Source organism: Peromyscus eremicus, chromosome X, assembly GCF_949786415.1.
Source record: "Peromyscus eremicus chromosome X, PerEre_H2_v1, whole genome shotgun sequence".
Taxonomy (NCBI): Eukaryota; Metazoa; Chordata; class Mammalia; order Rodentia; family Cricetidae; genus Peromyscus; species Peromyscus eremicus.
Genome location: NC_081439.1, coordinates 83,317,158 through 83,337,761, shown reverse-complemented (window position 1 = coordinate 83,337,761; position 20,604 = coordinate 83,317,158). Strand labels below are relative to the sequence as shown.

The 20,604-nt window shown below is 40.4% G+C and overlaps 1 protein-coding gene across 1 annotated transcript; it reads left to right on the top strand.

Annotated features, from left to right (window-relative positions):
- The first annotated feature begins 3,628 nt into the window (after window positions 1–3,628).
- On the top strand, window positions 3,629–20,397 carry LOC131898748 (T-complex protein 11 X-linked protein 2-like). Its single transcript, XM_059249931.1, has 10 exons — window positions 3,629–3,779; window positions 4,178–4,317; window positions 7,483–7,612; window positions 11,021–11,141; window positions 11,848–12,068; window positions 13,916–14,052; window positions 15,458–15,675; window positions 15,764–15,945; window positions 17,097–17,260; window positions 19,971–20,397. The coding sequence occupies exons 2-10, from the start codon at window positions 4,194–4,196 to the stop codon at window positions 20,198–20,200; spliced, it is 1,527 nt and encodes a 508-aa protein (XP_059105914.1). The 5' UTR covers window positions 3,629–3,779; window positions 4,178–4,193; the 3' UTR covers window positions 20,201–20,397.
- Window positions 20,398–20,604: the final 207 nt, after the last annotated feature.

Below are 20,604 nucleotides of genomic sequence, written 5' to 3'. Positions count from 1 at the left end.
AAGTTTATTTCCATTAAACTTCTACATCACAGTCCATTCTCTAGGGAAGACAGTGCAGGAACTCAAGACAGGTACCTGGAGGCAGGAAATGAAGCAGAGGCCATGGAGGAGTGCTGCTTAATGGCTTGATCCTTATGGCTTGTTCAAGTCTATTTTCTTCCAGCACTCTAGCCTAGGGCTGACACAGCCCACAGTGAGCTGGGCATTCCCACATTCGTCATCAGTCAAGAAAATGTCCCCAAAGGCTTGCCCACAGACCAATCTAGTTGAGACATTTTCTCAGTTGAGGTTCCTTCTTCTAAAATGACTCAAATGGTGTCAAGTTGACATAAAAACTAGCCAGCACAATGGGTATTAATTCCAGTGAGTAAGATCTTTTGTCTAGGCCAAGGCAGATTTCCTTTATCTTCACATAAATTGACCACACATCTATTTTCTCCATCACCCTGCCAAAGGAATTTGATGTTGAAATACACTCAAAGAGACTGTTTAACTGATTAGAATTAAATTCTAAATACAGTTTCAGATATCACTGGCTGAACTGTTTAAACAATGCAATTTTGTTAGAAAATGAATTTTTACCATTTTGGAAATATTTTCTTAGTGCGAAGTCAAATAGAATTTTCTGTTTCAAAGTGAGAAATCATTTGAATCTTTTCATACAATATATTTTGATCATTTTTGCCTCCATCAACTATTTCTAGATCCTCCCTTCCTCCCTACTCACCAAAAAATTAAAATGAGAAATTAATTTCTGGTATAGTACAATATGTAATTTAAGGATGTGGAAATTTATATACAGATAATACTGTGGTGGGGTGGCATAGCCATATCCGATGGAAATAACAAAGATCATAAAACCAACACAGTTGCTTGGCAGAGATCCAGCAACTGGCTGCTGTGCCGCTTTTGGTTTTGATCTCCATCTGTTGCATGCTTGGGGGGGCTTTTAATATTTGTACAATTTGGGGATATTAGATTTACGGAAACTTCATATAAATCACTTGTGGCCTCTTCCAGGAGTACTGCTTCTAAGCTTCCCCCCACAAATGTCCGGAGCATACTACACCCCCTACTTTTAGGGAAATATCTTCTACTTCAAGGCCTTCCTTATGCCTTGGAGGTTGTGACACATAGAGAGGCCAGAGGTCTCTTTATGAGGTTCTGAGATATTCTCGAAACATCTCTCCCTCAATGAAGATATGTTTGTATGTGAGGGGGACCAAGGGTTGCCCTCCTGCACTCAGAGATCTCTCTGCCTTTGGATGTGAATCCACTGAGCTAGTGCCTACACTAATAAAACTCCTTCCTAGCAAAAAGCCTTCATTGTCTTTTTTCTTTCTATGAGAATTCTGTAAGAATGTGAAATGTATTTTGGACATTTTTCCTGGGTTAGGTGTGACAACAATTTAACAGTTGATATGACTGAGGCCAAACACAGGGGAGGTGAGGAGGGATGCAGATTTATATTCTTATGCTATAGTCACCAGTTAAACAGATACTTTATTGCCCAAGTTCCCTTGTGTATTACTATGCCAAGAGTATAGAGTGAACTTTCCTCAGACTAAGATGTCCTTGAATCTCTTATAACTTCCTTCTTCAAAATGAACTTGCTAAAGATACCTACATTCTATTATTATCTCTAGCAAGGGATGATTATGATAAGAATTTGGCAACTGTATCATCTTATTTTATGAAAAATGTAAGTGAATGTATAAAGAACTAAGTGAAGGTCCTGGTACACATACACCACACTAGGAAAATACCCATACAACATAAAATAAAAACAAAGGAAGTCTCTGTAAAATAACGTAAGTGAAGGTAAATGAAGGATGAACTATTGTAAATGAGTGAACATCTTTTAAAAAGACTGAAGCAGGCCAATTTTGCTCTTGTGATCAGCTAAGGAGTGACAGAGGAGTGTAAGAGTTAAAGGTAAGAAGCATGGGAGCAGCAAGAGTCAGCCACTCCAGCATCCTTGTGTTGTAGATGAGCATCTAGCTTTTTTAAAAAGTGGTTTTTTTTAATTTTCCAAGTTATAATATATATATCCCCCTTCCTTTTCTCCTCCAAACCCTCCCATATATCTCTCCTTGTTCTCTTCCAAATTCATGACTTCTATTTTTCATTAGTTGTTTATATATATTATATAATTCCTGAATATATAAATCTATCATGCTGTCAGTATAATATTACTTGTATGAATATGTATTTAAGGCCATTTGACATGGGATAACTGACTGGAATGTCCTTTCATGGTGAAGACTATTTGTCCCTTTCTCTCAGCATTTCTTAGTTGCCTCAAGTTCTTCCTGTGGGGTTGAGGTTTCCTGAGCTTTCCCCCTAGTTTACTTTACTATGACTATTGTTGTCCTCATTCCGCTTATGTTTAAGTAGTAATGTTGATAAGCTAGTATTAAAATTGAATTGTAATCAAGAATGGACTGTTAATACAGCTGGAAGAACACAAAAACCTAGGCCCCTTCTTCTGTCCCATGGTCTGGTTCTTTTACCACACAGCTTCTATGACCAGAAAACTTAAATGACTTTTAGTTTCTATGTTTGTAAAATATGAGTTTAACAGTTTATCCCTCTGTTGTGGGGTAGCCACCAGAGAAGGAGGCTCAGACAGGGGTCCAAGCCAATAGAAAGTCATTAATAGCTGGCCAATGACTACACTGGGTGTTTGGGTTGATTTACTCCAGTTAACAAGAACAATCAATTAAAAGAGGAAACTTAGAAACCAAAAATCAAGTTTAGTACATTCAGAGACTTTCCTAGAACTATGGACTTGGATGGATTATATCTTTGTTTTCATTTTGGCAAGTGGTGCTTTCTATGTACTGAATTTTACAACCTGAATGATACTTCCAATCATGGGAGTCAGCCATGCTTAGGTCTGCGGGCCTAGTAAGGTCTGGGGCACCTCTCTCCATTGCCTTTTGTAGACCCATTTACTCAATTAAAAAACAAAACAAAACAAAACAAAAAACAAAAACACTCTTCTAGAAATTTGTAATTTTCTAGGTATTTCACTGTTAAGATCAATGTAAGAGAAAGAGACTTTGAACAGCATGAAATTAAATAAGAATGTGTTCTTTTTCCTTTCTAAATAGTTATTTGCAAGCTAACTTTCATCTGGGGAAGTGGGACTAAAAGCTTTGGATAGCTTCTTTTTTGTTGTTTTTTGAGACAGGGTTTCTCTGTGTAGCTTTGGAGCCTGTCCTGGATCTTGCTCTATAACCAGGCTGGCCTCGAACTCAGAGATCCGCCTGCCTCTGTCTCCCAAGTGCTGGGATTAAAGGCATGCACCACCGCCACCTGGCTGGGTGGTTTCTTGATTTTAGATGAAACCAAGATTTAGAGATTAATTCTAGTCTGAAAAGAATGATAGCAGCCTGAAAGCCCCGCACAGGAAATTTCAGCCTCCTGCCTCTATTGTGTAGTAAAGTGAACGTGTTTGCCTGTCTGTCTGCCTTGTGTTTTGGGCTACCTTTGGTGTAAAACAACCCCCAGTTTACTCCCCAGGAAGCACCGTCCTTTGTGACTCATTTTGGACTGTCTAACTTAGTGTCATGCGTAGGGGGGTGTGCCACGCGGGCTTCATGATTTCCATGGTCCTGTCAAAGACTTTTCTGATGGTATCCCCTCTCTCTGGCAGCTATGGTATGATCCAGGGACCTCCTTGACTGGGAAGCCAGAAGGCTTTTCAGTAACCGAAGCAGCTATCGTGGGGAAGGCCTTCAAACAGCGAGGACCAGAAAGAGTTAAGGAACCAGGTAGGCTTTGGGTGTGAATGTTCCCTGTTGTCCAGGTTTAGGACGCCTAATGGTGGACTTGAAAAGAGAATTCAAGAGGAAGAAGCTTTTCCTAGTTTGGCTAGTAAAGTGTTGTGTCGTCTTTCTGGTGAGTCTACTTTTGGATTATGGTTTTTCTTTTGCTTGTTTAACGCTAACGCTAATTATTTTAGTAAAGGAATTTCCATTAGTAGCAAGTTATTCTTAAAGTATGTTTGAGGACCTGGGTTTTTTCTCTCAGAGGCCCTGGAAGCACTTTTACTCTCCACAAGGAATAGCGACATTGTCTCAAAGGCCAACCACAGCCATTGAAGAGCTCCCCCACCTTGTCCTTGAGTCGAACCTGTGTGTTACATAAATTTCCCTCTTTCCTCTTCCAGTCCAGATACCATCAACATGCCCAAGGCCAAGAAAACTAAGTCCAAGAATGACTCCGGTGAGTCAGAAAATGGGGTCCCAAAGCCTAAAGCACTAAGCAAGAACCAGGACGATAAGACCAGTTCAGAGGGCCCCTCTCCAGGTGGGTCGGTAATGAAAGTTATTATGGCAGGTTAAAAGACCTTGCCTTGGAGGTGGTGGGAATGGGAGGTGGGTTTGAGGGAAAGGCTGGGGGTGGGAGGAGGGAGGACAGGGGAATGGGGGGGGAGAGGAGAAAAAAATAGAGAAACCACCAGGTGGTGGTGGCACGCATCCTTAAGTGCAACACTCGGGAGGAAGAGGCAGGTGAGTTTGAGGCCAGCCTGATCTACAAAGTGAGCTCCAGTCTTGAAAAAACAAACAAACAAATAAATCAGGAAACCTGTGGCATAGGTGCCTTTAAGGGATACAGAGAAAAAGCCTTTCGCATGAGTCATTTCCTCTTCATTGCTCTGCCTGGCCCCTCTTAGGTATTAATTTCTTGTCTCTCTTCCAGTCTTATCTTTACATACAGGGTTTAGGGCCTTCATTGGTAAGTGAAATGAAAATTCACTTTTAGAGACAAAGTATAAATGTCTGTGTTTGAAGCCTTATTAGTGTTTGAATCACTTACAGGCATGGGGAATATAAAGCAGACACACCAGGGCAGTTGCCCTTATGAGGTCACAGTGACTGTGACAGCATGCTCAGGAGCTGCCCCGCTCAAGGCAGACAGACTCTCAGCATGGGTGGGGGAGGTGAGCACAGAGCTTCAGCCTTAGTTGGGAAGCTATTGGTAACTGATAGCGCTGTGAGATGGAGTCAGCTTTCTTTGGCCTCCTCTCCAGTAGATGGCTACACACTCAATTATCAATAGCTTCTCAGTTGTGTTTTAGTCATCTGTTGATTCCTAAACATAAGAAGACTTCCCAGCTTTTAGTGTCTTTGATTTGTATTTTCAGCATTTTGTAATACTCCCTTGACAGATCTTACACGTAATTGGCCAAGTGTATTCTAAGGCAGATTTCTGACTATTTCGATGGAATTGCTTTCATGAGTACCTTCTCCAAATTCATTATTGATTCCTAAAAAAGCTGCTTTTTTTTTTTTTTTTGGTTTTTTTTCCCAAGTGCTGGGATTAAAGGCGTGCACCACCACCACCTGGCCAAAGCTGCTGGTTTTTACAAAAACATTTTTAGGACAACTTCATACATGTACACAATATGAGATTTTATGTCCGATTTCATACACAGCTACAATATGTCTTCCTAGATTCACTTCCTATTCTTTTTTCTTGTCCCCCTCCTTGTCGTGTTGAACCATCTCTTCTGTCCAACCAGTCTCCCTCCTACCTTCGTGCTTGCTTTGATGATTACATAAATTTAGAATCACTTGAATGAGGATGGGTGGGGGATATTTCGTGGTATTTGAGTGGGTCTTACCAGTGGTTACACCACTGTGGAAAAGATCTACTTTATCCCTGGCAGCCAGAGTGGAGTGGAACCTCATGAGCTCCTCCCCCAACTACCATGGAAAACTGATGGGCCTGATCTTGTGTGGCTGTTGTGCAGGTAAATACTATGCGTTCCTGGTTGCAATGACCATACCATATCCAGAAGATAGTATTTCACAGTACTCTTCCCCAGTCTCTAGCTCTTAATTCTTTCCACATCCTTTTCTCTGGTCCTTGGAAGGGGTGGTATAGATGCTCCATTTAATGCTGAGCGCGCAACACTCACTCTCAGCCTTTGGAGCAGTTGAGTCTCTGCATTAACTGCCATTCACTGTAGAAATAAACTTCTCTGACAAAAGATTAGAGCAGCACATGTATTGGGTATAAGCACAGATATTTAGAAGACATCATGACAGCATCCATTTAGCAAAATAAATGTAGTAGACTTTCCACTGGGGCTGTGTTTTCCCCAGCTGTGGGCTTTGGAGTAGGTTTATAATCCCAGGCATGAATTCTGTCCTATGAAACAGGCCCCAACTCATATCACAAAGGAGTTGATTTACCCCATAACAGTCATGCCATTGTTGTACCACTGGAGGTATCTATTGGAGGTAGGTATTTGTTCTGGTTTGAGTGCAAAATATCGGCTATCAGGTCTCATATTTGAATACTTGGTCCCCAGCTGTTGCTGTTGTTGGGGAAGGTTGTGTAACCTTTAGTAGGAGTCTTACTCAGGGAAGTGAACACTGGGGGAAGGCCATGCTATAGCATGGCCCCTGTTTTAGTTAGGGTTTACTGTTGCTGTGAAGAGACATCATGCCACAGCAAATCTTAGAAAGAAAACATTTAATTGGGATGGCTCACTTACAGTTTCAGAGGTTCAGTCCATTGTTATCATAATGGGGAGCATGTGTATTATTAGGTCCCGTTTTTGGATTTTGAGGTTTTTAAAGGCCTATCTAAAGATGAGAGTGGAACATTGAAGTTTCCCACTCTCATTGTATCTGATCTTTTATCCATTTAGGGTTTTTTTTTTTTTGACAATGAGGCCCCACCATTTGGTGTGTTACTATTTCAAATTGGTATGTCTATTTAATGAATTGTTTCATTTACCAACAAGCAATAGCCCTCTTTATTCCTTGTGGGTGATTTTTGGTTTTAAGTCTACTTTCATCAAATATGAGAATCACCACATCAGTTTGTTTATGGCTTCCATTACATGGAAGAAGGTTGATTTCCATCCATTGGCAGTGTTTGGATATCTTTGCCATTGGACTGTTTCTTATTAGAGAGCACAGGTAGTTGACTTTTGTTTTTGAATCCAGTCAGTCTGTGATTTTATATTGGTGAATTGAGGCTATTTATTTATTTATTTATTTATTTTGACCAGTATTGAGAAAGGTTTGCTAATTCTTATGGCTTTGTTGGTTGTTCTGATTGATTGGATTGTTGGCAGTTAGTTTCCTCCTCCCACACTGATGTTGGGAGTTTTCTGCTTTCTCATTGGACTCTTCCCTGGTTGGTTTTTGTTCATCATCTTTTCCTCTCATGAACTGAACTACTTCCTGTTTCCTAGTAGGTAAGACAGAGCATTTCTTTAAACATTTTGCAGTCTTGGTTCAGTTGTCATGAATTGCTTTAATTTACGCTCGCCTTTAAAATACTTATTTTGTCATCAATTTTAAGAAATACCTTTTCTGGATATAGCAATCTTGATAATTGACAGTGTTTTTTTTTTTTATGACAATGAGGCCCTACCCATGAAATCAGAACAATACAGTCACCTAGACAATTTGTGTGGGATCTCTTTTGATGACTACTATACTTTTCTTCCAGTGATCCAGCCTGTAGTACTTTCTACTGAAGATATAGAGACAGCTAATGAAGTTTCCAAATTGAGCATTGCCCATGAAATCGTAGTAAACCAAGATTTCGCGGTACAGGAGAATGATTTACCTGGAAACAGGTACACATACTTATTTATTTACTTGTCATAGTTACGTAGGATAGATAGTTTTTGGTCATGTTTGATGTTTTTCTATTAAAACATGCAGTGCTTGAGTCTGTCTTAAATAGTATCAAATAGAACAGCAGAATAATCAGTATAATTATTTAATTCTGCTGAGTGGTGGTGGCACACACCTTTAATCCCAGGGCTTGAAAGGCAGAGGCAGGTGGGTCTCTGTGAGTTTGAGGCCAGCCTGGTCTACAGAGCAAGATCCAGGACAGGTATCAAAACTACACAGAGAAACCCTGTCTCGTTAAAAAAAAAAAAAAAAAAAAAAGGAAAAAAGTGTTCAAGTGGGAATGAAGAGATGACCCAGTGGTTAGGACCAATTACTGCACAAACACGAGGACATAAATTCAAATTCCCTGAGCACATGTAAACAGTCTGGCATGGTGTTGTGCAACCCATGCCCTGTAAACCAAGCAATATGTGAGGCAGAGACAAAGGGATCTCTAGGCCTTGCTGGCTGCCACCCTGACTCCATTTTCTGTAAGAGGCCCTGTCTCAGGGGATAAGATGTAGAGTGACAGAATAAGGCATCCAGTGTCCTTCTCCGGCCTTTATATGTGAACCCTCTCAAGAGCACATAGACTGTACACACATACACCACAGTCACACACACACAGTCAAAATATCAAACTATATATAAATAGTAAATAAACCAATGTAATTATTGTCAGAATGTTAATTCTTGGTTTTTAGAGAAAAATTTCAGATCCTTTCAGGTAGACTTGGAGGTTAGAGCTGCTAGAAGCTACTCTTAATTTCCTGCAAATTAAGTGGATCCAGATAAACAACTTTCTTTTTTATTTTAATTTCATTCTCTGTGGATGAGTGTTTTGCTTCTCATGAGTGTATCACATGCATGCAGTGCCCAAGAAGACCAGAAAAGAGCATTGGCTACCCTAGGGCTACAGTTCCAGAGAGTTGTGAGCCACCATGTGGTTGCTGGGCCTCAAACCCTGGCCTTGGAGATAAGCAGCTAGTGCTCTTAACCGCTTAGTCGTTTCTCTAACCCCACAAATAACTTTTCTAATAATGATATTGCCATTTGTCATGAGTAAGAAATTTCAGAGCATTTATATTTTCTGATTTAATAAGAAAAATGAGCCTTATTGGAGTTTTTTATAATTACATTAATATTGAAATACATAAATGAGTCATTCAGCAAGTATGAATTGAATGCCTCTAATGGATCATTAGTAGTTAAGTGTGGGCTGGAAAAATGACTTAGAAGGTAAACGTGCTCACCATCAAGCAAGTCTGACAACTTGTTCCATCCCTGGAACTCTCATGGTGGAAGGAGAGAACCAACTTGTACAATTTATCCTCTTACCTCCACACAGATTCTGTTACACTTTGTATGTGTGTACATGTGCATACTCATTTGTACACACACACACACACACACACACACACACACACACAAACACACACACAATGTAAGCATAAAGAGTTAGAAGAATACAGTTTTTTTGCCAGAATATTATTTTATAGCTTTTTAAACTGCCCATCTTGAATGCCTCTTTTATTTTGCCGCTTTAGGGATTCTGTTACTAAAGCACCATACTCTATCTTGGTTTTTGTGATTCTCATGTACCTTGGATTTATTCTGCTTGTTGCTAATAGTGACACATGCTAAGTACACCTTCCATGAATGGAGTTTTCACCAAAACACATGTATCCTAGAAATCTTCATTCAGCTCATAGTCCTTAGAATCTGAGTTATATTTCTTTTTCTGGATTTACTTTCCAATACTTATGGAAACACCATTGCCATTCATTCTTTAACAAGCATTTATTGAGTACTTATTAGGTGGAGAGTGGAATGGTGAAAACTGAGGACATACAGGTAAGTATGATGTTGTCTTTGCCATCAAGAAGCTCTGTAGAACAGATAATCCAAGAGCTATTGTGCAGAGGGGCACATTCTGTCTTAGCTAATGGATGGAGTTCTTTGTTAGTATGCAGTTGCCTGGGTGACTATCAGAGGAAGACTGTCTTGAAATCATAAAATTTGAGTTGACTCTCCAGAGTATGAATAGGTACACTTTAGGTGATCTATTGTGAAAAGTACTCTGAAGGATATGTCTCTTCAAAGGCAGAGAAAGGTAGAAAATAATTACTACTCACTCTAAACAGATTACTATTGCTTCAGTGCAAGGTGTTGGGAAAAGGAAGGATTCAAAGTCAGGGAGAGTTGACAGAATAGAAGCATGCTGAGTCATTGAGGTTGTATATCTGGATTCTATGATGGAGCTCTTGAACGGCATTAGATGAACAGGACATGTGACCAGATTTGGATCTTGGGAAAATCATTAATTTTAGCAAGGATGTGTCATATTTTGGGGGAGGATGTTCACTTTACAGACCACTGTAAATGTACAGGTGTGAGATGATGTTTGATAGGATGGATTCCGGAGACACTTAAACACTCTGGAATGTTTTGACCAAATGGATAAAATGGATAGGGCAGTGGAATTCAAAACTCTTGAATATGTCAGATGGATGAGAGTTGCTTGCCTTCCACAGTTAGATGGGTGTGTTGGGGGAGTAACGTTAAATTTTTGTATCATTTGTATATCAAAAGAAAAATGTAAATTTTTATTGTAAAAAGTTTATTTTTTGGGAAAAAGGTAAGCTTTCCAGTTTTTAGAAATAAGGTAAGTGAAAAGCAGGTCTGAAAGGGGGAAGGGTAATATGTTCCATTTTGTCCTTCTGTGAAGTGTATGAAATCCTTCATTACTATCGACATGAAAAAATCCTCTCTACACTCCAAACCCATGTGAAAAATATCACACACTATGTATACAGAAATAAAAATGCAGTCATACAGCTAGGCTAGATGCAGGATTAGGGTCAGTAAGTCTGAATCCAATTTTGGTTTGTGGTTCTTCCGAAGGGGAAGTAGAGGGAGGGAAAGGAGAGGAGAAGAGTGGGGTTGGGAGTCAGGGACAGACTGAGAAGAAGAGAAGGGGACAGAGACAGACATATTGATGGGGGAGATAGAAAGACAAAGAAAGACACAAGGAGATACTGGGAGGGAGGGAGGAAGAAAGGGAGGAGGGGAGAGAAAGGGGAAGGAGGAAGGGACGGGAGGATGGAAGGAGTGGGCTATGTGTGGGGAGACAGCGACTGATTGTGCACTTTGGTATCTTTCTGTGATGATCTAAGGTTTCTTATTTATTTATTTTTTTAATCTGAGACCAACTGCAGTTAATTCGGCACTTCTCAAATCTAAATGTAGCTCTACTCTGGTCTATAAGTTTAATGGTTTTTCATAATTTTAAATGCTGTTTGAGGGGTCATGATCCTGTATCAAGTCTCTAGGTAAAGATCATTTTGTACATTTAACTTTCTTACTAGTCTGGAAAGCAAGTTTGTGGAGACAATGTACAATGCATTTTGGGACCACTTGAAAGATCAGCTGTCACACAATCCTCCTGACTTTTCTTGCGCTCTTGAACTTATAAACAACATAAAACAGGTGAGTAGCCAGCCCTCTTTCTGTTGATACAAAGTTTCCAGGCCTTAGACCTTGGATTGTTAATATTAGTATTATTAATTTTCTAAGTAGCTTACTTTCTGAACACATATGGAATGGATCGACCCTCATTTTATTTGTACAAGATATAGCTTGAGGGTTAGGGTATTACTTTAATAACATAATATGTCATTCAATAAAACATATTTTCACTTAACTTCCACTACAATTTAAGTGTTCCAGAAGCACAGAAAATAATGCAAGTTCTTGCCCACAAGGAATTTATATTTTGATTCAAAAAGCTATTTCAAGTGAACATTTAAGAATACCTTGCTTATTTTCACTCTTGCTTTTTGGATCAAAGTCATCTAAAAATGTCCTTAGCCCTGGTTAAGAACGCATCATCATTTTGTGGAGGTGCACATGTTGTAACCTATACTTAATTGTTGCCCCACTCTTATTTTATTCATGTTTTTATGTCATTCTTCCTTGAAAATAATCACTACTGCTACAAATGATTATAAGTGAAGCCTAGAATTATAATTGTCTTCCAAAAGAGAGAAATGACTGTGTACGAAATTTAAAAACTCACTTTCTTTACCTCTAGAAGACAAAGTCTGACATGCCTTTAGCCTGAAAGCACTGCTCACTGGGTGTAGGTTTAGGATTCTAAACCAAATATGGTTCCTTTGATTTTCCTTTGTGGCAGATTTTGATGTCACTGCTACTACCACGTCAGAACCATCTAAGAAATGAGATTGAGGAAGTGCTGGACGTGGATCTCCTAAAACAAGAAACAGAGCATGGGGCTCTGAATGTTCCTCATCTTTCCAACTATATTCTCAACTTAATGGCCCTCCTGTGTGCACCAGTTCGAGATGAAGCTGTTCAGAAACTAGAGAGCATAAAAGATCCAGTAGAGTTACTGAGGCAAGAATCTAGTCATGCTGTTTTAATCTATTTTCTGTTGTTAATAACGTGGTATCACAGTATGGGTAAATTATAAAGAGAAAAAACTTATTTTGGCTCTTGTCCTAGAAGTCCAAGGGTTAAGGGACTGCATCCAGTGAAAGCTTTGTAACTGATGCAGTCTCAAGGTGGTGCAGAGCACCCCGTGATGAAAGAAAGTGTGTGTGTGTGTGTGTGTGTGTGTGTGTGTGTGTGTGTGTGTCTCCTAGTTTTTCTATGTTTTTCTTAAACCACTGGTTTTCAGTCATGTGAGTTCTAGCCTGCCATGCTTCTGTAATCCTGGTGATGGTCTAAAGGCTTCATCCCTAAACTCCATAGTTGCATTAAGTTTTCCACCCTCTCACTGTCTCACAGTTGGGTTTAAAGTTTCCTCTTTTTGGAGCAGCAATCTATTTTCAAACCGTAGCATATGCTGCTTCTGAAATCTACCTTATGTACCATGAAAGAAAACTTTGAGCCAGATATTATGATAGACCTCTGTCTTAATTGTTGTACTCCTGTGTGGAAGACCTGATTAACGTCATTTGTTCACTTTTTAATTCTCTACTTTTACTTTTTTATTTTTAAAAAATTATTTTATTTTATGTGTATGAACATTTTGCCTGCCAAAATGTATGTATGGGCACCATGTGTATGCCTAGTACTTGCCATGGTCCGAAGAGGGTGTTGGATCCTCTGGAACTGGAGTTTGGATGTTTGTGACCCACTATGTTACTACTAGGAATTAACCCAGTCCTCTGCAAGAGCAACAAGTGCCCTTAACAACTGAGCAATCTCTCCAGCTTCTTTTTCATTATTTTTGACAGCTTCATAATATATACAATGCACATTATCATTTATTATCCCTCTCCCCATCCTGCTGATCCCCTTTTTCTTCCCAATTGCTCCTCTTCTGACATTTGTGTCTGATTTGATGCAGGGCGTAAAGGTAGCTGCTACTGCCTTGCGTTCATGATTGCAATGGACTTGCCAAATCCAGAATTTCCTCTTCATTAGATAATGAATACTTTTATTGGTGTCCAAGAATATCAGACATATTATAGATACTTTCTCTCACTCTACTCATACTCGATACCCCATTCACATTAACAAACCTTTTTTTTTTTTTAATGACTTTCTCTAAACTCTTTCAGATTCTGCCCGTTTCCCACATTTTCAGGTATTTCATAGATTAGCAGTCCTAATGTTCAGCATTACTTTTCTCCCTTAGTCTGTATTGTTGTGCTGTAGCAAAGTACTAAAGTTTCATTAATTTCTAAAGTGCATAGATTTATTTCTTAGGGTTACGGAGGATGGAGCATTTAATACTGAGTTACTGCATCTGGTGAGGACATTCTTTTTTGGGGGTGGGGGCGGTTTGAGACAGTTTCTCTGTGTAGTTTTGGTGCCTGTCCTGGATCTCGCTCTGTAGACCAGGCTGGCCTCAAAATCACAGAGATTTGCCTGGCTCTGCCTCCTGAGTGCTGGGATTAAAGGCGTGCGCCACACCACCCGGCCGTGGTGAGGACATTCTTAACGCATTATAACATTATGGAAAACATTACCTGGTCAAATTAAGCAACATTAAATTCTTAGCCTCGAGTTCTTTTATAATTGAATCCACTTAGACCTGATATAAACACCTCTCATTAGGTCCCTACTCAAAGCAATTAAATATTTTTTGGAGTACATGTTTTTAATTGAAGTAAGTACTTTGCAGGTCTGTTCTTATTCTAAAAACTGGGATTTTATTATTCCTTTCTTGAGCTCCACTCCTGAACACTAGATTTCCTTTCAAACTGTAAACATTCTGTTTTTGTCTGTGACAGGGGGATTTTCCATGTTCTTAGCCTGATGAAAATGGACATGATGAACTATACTATCAAAAGCATTCGGCCATACCTGCAAGAACATTCTATCCAATATGAACGAGCTAAATTCCAGGAACTCCTTGACAAGCAGCCCAGTATGTTTAAAATTTAATTGGAGTGGGGGAGTTGGCCTTTGAGTTTCTTTTTTATGGTGATTTTTCTATTTTTGAATAGAAAGTTTTTTTCTTGGATCAAGAATGAAGAGAAGCAAGATTTTCTAAGACAGAAAGACCAATACAATTCACTTTAATTGAGTTTATTCTTTGCCACTTTCATACATGTACACAGTGCAATCTGATCACTCCCAACCCCAGCCTTCCTTATGCCCTCCCACTCCTACAATTCTCCTTTTAAAGAGTCCCCTGTCCTACTTTCCTGCCTTTTTGTCTGATGACCACCCAAGTTTGAAGATTACCCACATCGTCATGGGTATGGAACTATCCCCTGGAGTAGGAACAGCTCACTTGGTGGTACAGCATTGAATGACTTCCCCTCCCCCAGCAGCCACCTCCAGGTAGTTCCTGGAGGACAGCACAGCCCCATGAGCCCCTCTTCTCCCCATGACTAGGTTTTGACAGACCCAGTCTGCACAGACTCAGTACAGCCTAGCTGTCTCAGCTGCTTTGAGATCATGACTGCAGCAACCATGTCATGTCCAGAGTATAACACTTGACTGTCCTCCTCTCTGTTGTCCCAATTTTGTCCTCTCTCCACCTTCTCTTTTCCATGGTTGGTATTCCTTGAGCCTTCGAAGTGGTGTGGTAGATGTTCTGTTTAGAACGGAGTGTACAATAGTTACTTTTTCTCAGCACTTTGAGCAGCCACAGATCTTTGCACTAATTGCTGTTTGCTGCAAAAAGAAGTGTCTCTAATCAAGGCTGAGAACAACACATGGGTACGGATAGAAATATTTAGAGGTAGTTTGGCAACATTTCCGTTTAGAAAAATGAAGCAATGGGTTCATCCCTAGGGACTATGAACTCCTCAAACACGGGTCTTTGCCAGGCTCACAAAGCCAAGCAGGAACTCTCTCCTATGGTGTGGGTCTCCGATTCTATCAGAAAGTTATTGATTGCCCCCACGTTGGTCATGTTGGCATTGCACTGGTTTGCAGATCTTGCCTGGAACATTGGTATTGTGGTAAACGGGGTCCACAGGTTGGTGGTGAGTTTCCCACCTGATGCATAGCACCTTCTTGTACTGTGAAAGCTATTCTGGAAGGAAATATCCTGTTCGGTTCTAGCTTTTAAAAGTACTGAGACTGCCGGGCGGTGGTGGCGCACGCCTTTAATCCCAGCACTCGGGAGGCAGAGCCAGGTGGATCTCTGTGAGTTTGAGGCCAGCCTGGGCTACCAAGTGAGTTCCAGGAAAAGGCGCAAAGCTACACAGAGAAACCTTGTCTCGAAAAACCAAAAAAAAAAAAAAAGTACTGAGACTATCTTAAACTCTCCAGCTCTAAGCCTTGTGGTTTAGACATATATGTTCCTTTCTCTTTCCTAGATCTCCTTGATTGCACCACCAAATGGATGACTAGAGCTGCCACAGATATTTCCACACCACTGCCAAGTACATCTGTCTCGTCAAGCTCCTCTTCTGGCACAATAAGTTCATTTCCATCTCCAAAAACTGATCCAGAGCCACCTAGTCTTACAACAGTGTTATACCAAGGATATTTAAATCTTGTTCTCAGGGACCATGGAAATGAAGAATTCCCTGAGGTAGGAATGTGTGCTGAGGCATAATCTTGTCTTTTACTTAGAAGCTCCATTCCGACTCCTGACAGCCTGTTCTTTCTTGCCTAACCAGACTCTACTGATGGATAAAGCACGACTACAGAACATGAAATCCAGATTACGCCACTTGACCATTCTAGCTTCAGTTTTACTTGTGGCAAGAAGTTTCTCTTGTGGTGTTTTATTCAGCTCACCAGAATTTGTGGATAAACTGAAGTGTATAACCAAGGCGTTAACAGAAGAATTTAGCTCCAAGTATGTCCCAACGATCTTTCCGTGTGTGTGTGTGTGTGTGTGTGTGTGTGTGTGTGTGTGTGTGTGTGTGTGTGAATGAATGTGTGTGTGTGTCCAGGCACATGCATACACACATGTATGTACATGGTCATTTTGTCTGTGCAAGTGTGTGCACATGTCAAGGCCAGGGATCAATTGCAGGGGTCTTTATCTTGTTTTCCACCCTTTTTTTTTGAAACATGAAGCTGATTAATTAGGCTAGGCTGGCTGGTGAGCAAGTTCCAGGGAGCCACCTGTCTATGCCTCCATAGTGCTGTGATTACAGTCATGCACTATCACATTTGGATTTTTGTGTGGCTACTGTGGAACCAAGCTCAGGTTCTCATGCTTGTGTGGCAAGCATGTTACCATGTGAGCTTCCCAGTTCTCTCATAGATTTCTTTTAGAGTGACATTTAGGCCATCAGCAGGCAATATAACATCCCATTATCCTTCACGCAAAGACCCTTTGGGAACTAGAGCCAAAGATTGTTGGTATTTTAGGTTTGGCATAGAGAAGAATAACAGTTTTCTACCCAGAAGGAGGATAAGGTGATTACTTTGCTACAAATATTCATTATTATGTTTTCCAACATTGAGACACTATGTATTTCATCAAGGGACTGTAGATTTTTGTTATTTATACCCAGAAATTGATCATTTAGTCATTAATATTGATTGCTAATTCCCTGCATGTAGAGATTCTATATCAAAGTAGAAAGAGGAATTAGAAATTTAGTTTTATTAATTTATTTGCATTTTTTGGTAAAGTAGGAAAGTATCCTATGTAAAATATCTAAGAATCTTTCAAGAATATTTTAATGTTCAGGATATATCCAAACCCTTGCCCAATATATATTGTTCCATTTAAAGTTGACGTATAATACCACATGCATGAATAATTTGGTACCTCAGGGATAATAACAGAACTCTTTTACATCCTCATTGATTCATGTTGTGTATTGATGGTGAGAGGGTCACAGTTCTTCCTGGGTATGCCTAACTTCTAGTATGGGCTTTTTGGGCTTGGTCCCTGTGTCAGGGAAACTCTATTTTCTTTTCTTTCTTTTTTATTAAGAATTTTTTTATTCATTTTACATACTAATTACTCTATTTTCTGTCTTCACTATCCAGGCCAGAAGAGTCTATGCTCAGTGTCAGTGAAAAGGTATCGCAGGAAATCCATCAAGGGCTCAAGAAGACAGGCCTCACTGCTCTGAGCAGTGAAAACAGGGCATCTCTTGTAGGCCAACTCCGGAACATTGCCAAGAAGGAGAACTGCATTCGTACCATCATTGGTAAGAGTCCTGAAAGTGATAAGAAATAGCAATAAAATGCCAGGTGGGAGTTAAACTCTCCTCCAACAAGGCCACACCTCCAAACCCTTCTAATCCTATCAAAGAATTCCACTCCTTGGTGACTAAGCATTCAAACATATGAGCCTATGGGGGCCATCTTATGCAAACCACCACATTCCATTCCCTGACCCAGACAAGTTTATAGCCATATCATAATGCAAAAAAAAAAAAAATCATTCAGTCCAACTTCAGAAGTCCCCATAGCCTATCAAATTCTCAACACTGTTTAAAAAGTCCAAAGTTCAAATTCTCTGAGACTTGTGGCAATACCTTAACTGTTTGTAACCTCTTATAAAATCAAAAAGCCGATCACATACTTCCAACATACAGTAGCACAGAATTTACATTAATATTCTGAAAGTGGGAAAAGGAGCATAATGAGGGAATATTGGCCCAAAGCAAGTCCAAAACCTAGCAGGAAAAACTCCAAATTTTGCATCTCCACATCTGATGTCAAAGTACTCTTCACATCTCCAACTCCTTCTAGTTTTGCTGACTGCAGCATGCTTCTTTCTCTTGGGCTGGTTCCACATCCAATCTGTAGCCTTTCTTCATAAGTATCTCACAACACTGGCATCTCCAACATAATCCAGGCTTTACTTTCACAGCTTCACAGTGTGTCCTCTCTGGACCTCCATTCAGGGGCGTTCGTGCTACACACCTGGCCTCGGTGGCGTTCCTTAGCTGGGAAGGGAGATTCCACAACCCTTTTCTTGAATCCTTACTCTAAGCTGGAACTACATGGCAGAAGTTGCCAGGTTCTGCAGCTTGCTGGGGCTGGAACAAGGCCCCCTCCTACAATTGCATATGCATCAGATTTCTGGTTTTGATAGTTTTCTTCACTGCTTAAGCTTTCCTTTTATTCCTTTTCACAAGTTGGAAGCTTAGCTGAGTGAGGCCTTACCCTGAAGTCACCACTCCCTTTATTTTATTTAGCATCGGGCTTTTCTTGAAATGTTTTATCTCAGCATTGGCTTTAGCTCCATTACACTTCCTGATGCTCCTTTTCTCCCCAAACTATACATTTTGTATTTTTCCTTGCTCAGCTTGTTCCTTTTCATTATAGATCTGCATAAAAGTGATGACTGAAAGCCACACGACAGAGTCAATACTAGGCTGTCTTGACTCTCTTCTGCCAATGACATTAATCTAAAACTTCATTTTAGCTTCAGCCAGGTTTTTAGGACAAGAGCAAAATGCCACCACATTTTTGGTCCAGATATTACAAGAACCATCTCTAGGCCACTTACTACTATTCTTCCCCCTATGAAACCCCTTGAGCTGGGCCATCATAATCTAAATTGCTCTCAGCACCACTGTCTTTTACCCTCTTACCAGCATGACCCATTAAGCCCTGCTTAAAATTTTCAACTGCTTTATTTTTATTTATTTTTATGTTCTTGACTGCATTTCCCCTCACTCCTCTCCTCCCAAACCCTCTTTCCCCCTCTGTCTCCCCATTCACTCCTCTTCCGTTTCTATTCAGAAAATGGCAGATCTTCCATGGATATCAACAAAACATGGCATATCAAGTTACAGTAAGACTAAGTACCTGCCCTCATAATAAGGCTGGAAGAGGCAGTTTAGTATGAGGAAAGGGTCCCCAAAGCCCCTGCTCTCACTATTAGGAGTCCCACAAGAGGACCAAGCTACATAACTGTCACATATATGCAGAGTGTTTAGGTCAGTCCTATACAAGCTCTCTGGTTGTTGGTTCAGTCTCTGTGAGCCCCTATGAGCCTAGGTTAGTTGATTCTGTGGTTTTTCTTGTGCTGTTCTTGACCCCTCTGGCTCCTACAATTCTTCCTCCCCCTCTTCCGCAGTATTCCTGAAGTCTGCCTAATGTTTGGCTGTGAGTCTGCGTCTGTTTCCAATAGTTGTTGGATGAAGCCTCTCTGATGACAATTAGGCTAGGCACCAATCTATGAATGAGTATAGCAGACTATCATTAGACATCATTACATTGATTTTTTTTTTCTCCAGTCGTGTTTTGTTCTATCCTAGGTCTCTGAGCCATCCAGCCTGTGGGTCCTGGTGCTCCAGGCAGTGTCAGGTGGGCTCACTCTCAGGCATGGGTTCAACTGCTTTCTTAATGCAAAGTCCTCAAATCTATATTCCACCAATAAGCAGCATGATCAGGCCTGTCATAGCAATAACCCATTTCCCAGGGCCAATTTCTGTCTTAGTCACTGTTCTACAGTTGTATAGCAACACCATGACCAAGGGAACTCATATAAAAGAAAGCATTTAATTGAGATTTTCTTACAGTTTCAGAGGCTTAGCCCATTATCACCATGGCAGGCAACATGGCAGGAGGCAGGAGTGGTGCTGAAGAAGTAGCTGAGAGCTACATACTGGTTTGCAAGCAGAGAGAGAGACAGAGACTGGACTTGATAGGGGATTTTGAAACCTCAAAGCCCACCCCCAGTAACACACCCACTCCAACTAGGCCGAACCTCCTAATCCCTCTAATCCTTTCAAACAGTTCCACTTCCTGGTAACTAAGCATTCAAATATATGAGCCTATGGGGGGTCATTCCTAGTCAAACCACTACACTGAAAAAATGTAAAGTTTTCATGAGCAGGCAGTGAATGGTGAGTTTCTTCTGAATCTCTTCTTTCTACTTTTCATTTTTTTCTCCTGTGACAGAACAACGGATACATTTGTTTCTTAAATGCTGTTTGATTCGTGGAATGCAAGAATCTCTTCTAGACTTCCCTGGAGGGCTTCTTTTCATTGAACCAGAGTTGGCAGAACTAGGCTGGAAGTTTGTTAATCTGATGCATCACAACCAGCACGTATTTGGTCCATTCTATGCTGAGATCCTAAAAAATATCATCTCTCCACCGAATGCAGAAGAAAACGAAAAACCCTTCTGATAATGCTGGTCCCCAGTCCTGGCATGAGGTATCTGAAGAGAGGGCTCATCATACTCCCAGAATGACATCATCTGTGGCACATAATTACAAGCAGCCCTCTTCCTCATTAAAAGCCAGGATGCAACTGAAGGGCCCAGACATATAAACACCCAATGGCCCAATCCCCGTCCTTAATAAATTCCTGAGCTGCAAGAAAATCTCAGTGTCTTTTATGATGCAGCTGAATCCAGGTCTCTTGCACCTTTCCCCCAACTATCAGAAAAACCACGGGGCTCAGTTTTTCCTGCAGTGGCAGGCCAGTTTTCAATATGGTAGCTTGGTCAGGCATCAAGGAATGGTAATAACATCATTTTCTTCACTTAGAAAAAATTTTCTTGAGTGATAAAAAAATCTACAAGATTATC

Coding starts and splice junctions, on each gene's coding strand:
- LOC131898748 (XM_059249931.1), top strand. CDS start 4,194: ATGCCCAAGGCCAAGAAAACTAAGTCCAAGAATGACTCCGGTGAGTCA. Junction 7,613..11,020: donor AATGATTTACCTGGAAACAG/GTACACATACTT, acceptor CTTTCTTACTAG/TCTGGAAAGCAAGTTTGTGG. Junction 12,069..13,915: donor GATCCAGTAGAGTTACTGAG/GCAAGAATCTAG, acceptor TGTCTGTGACAG/GGGGATTTTCCATGTTCTTA.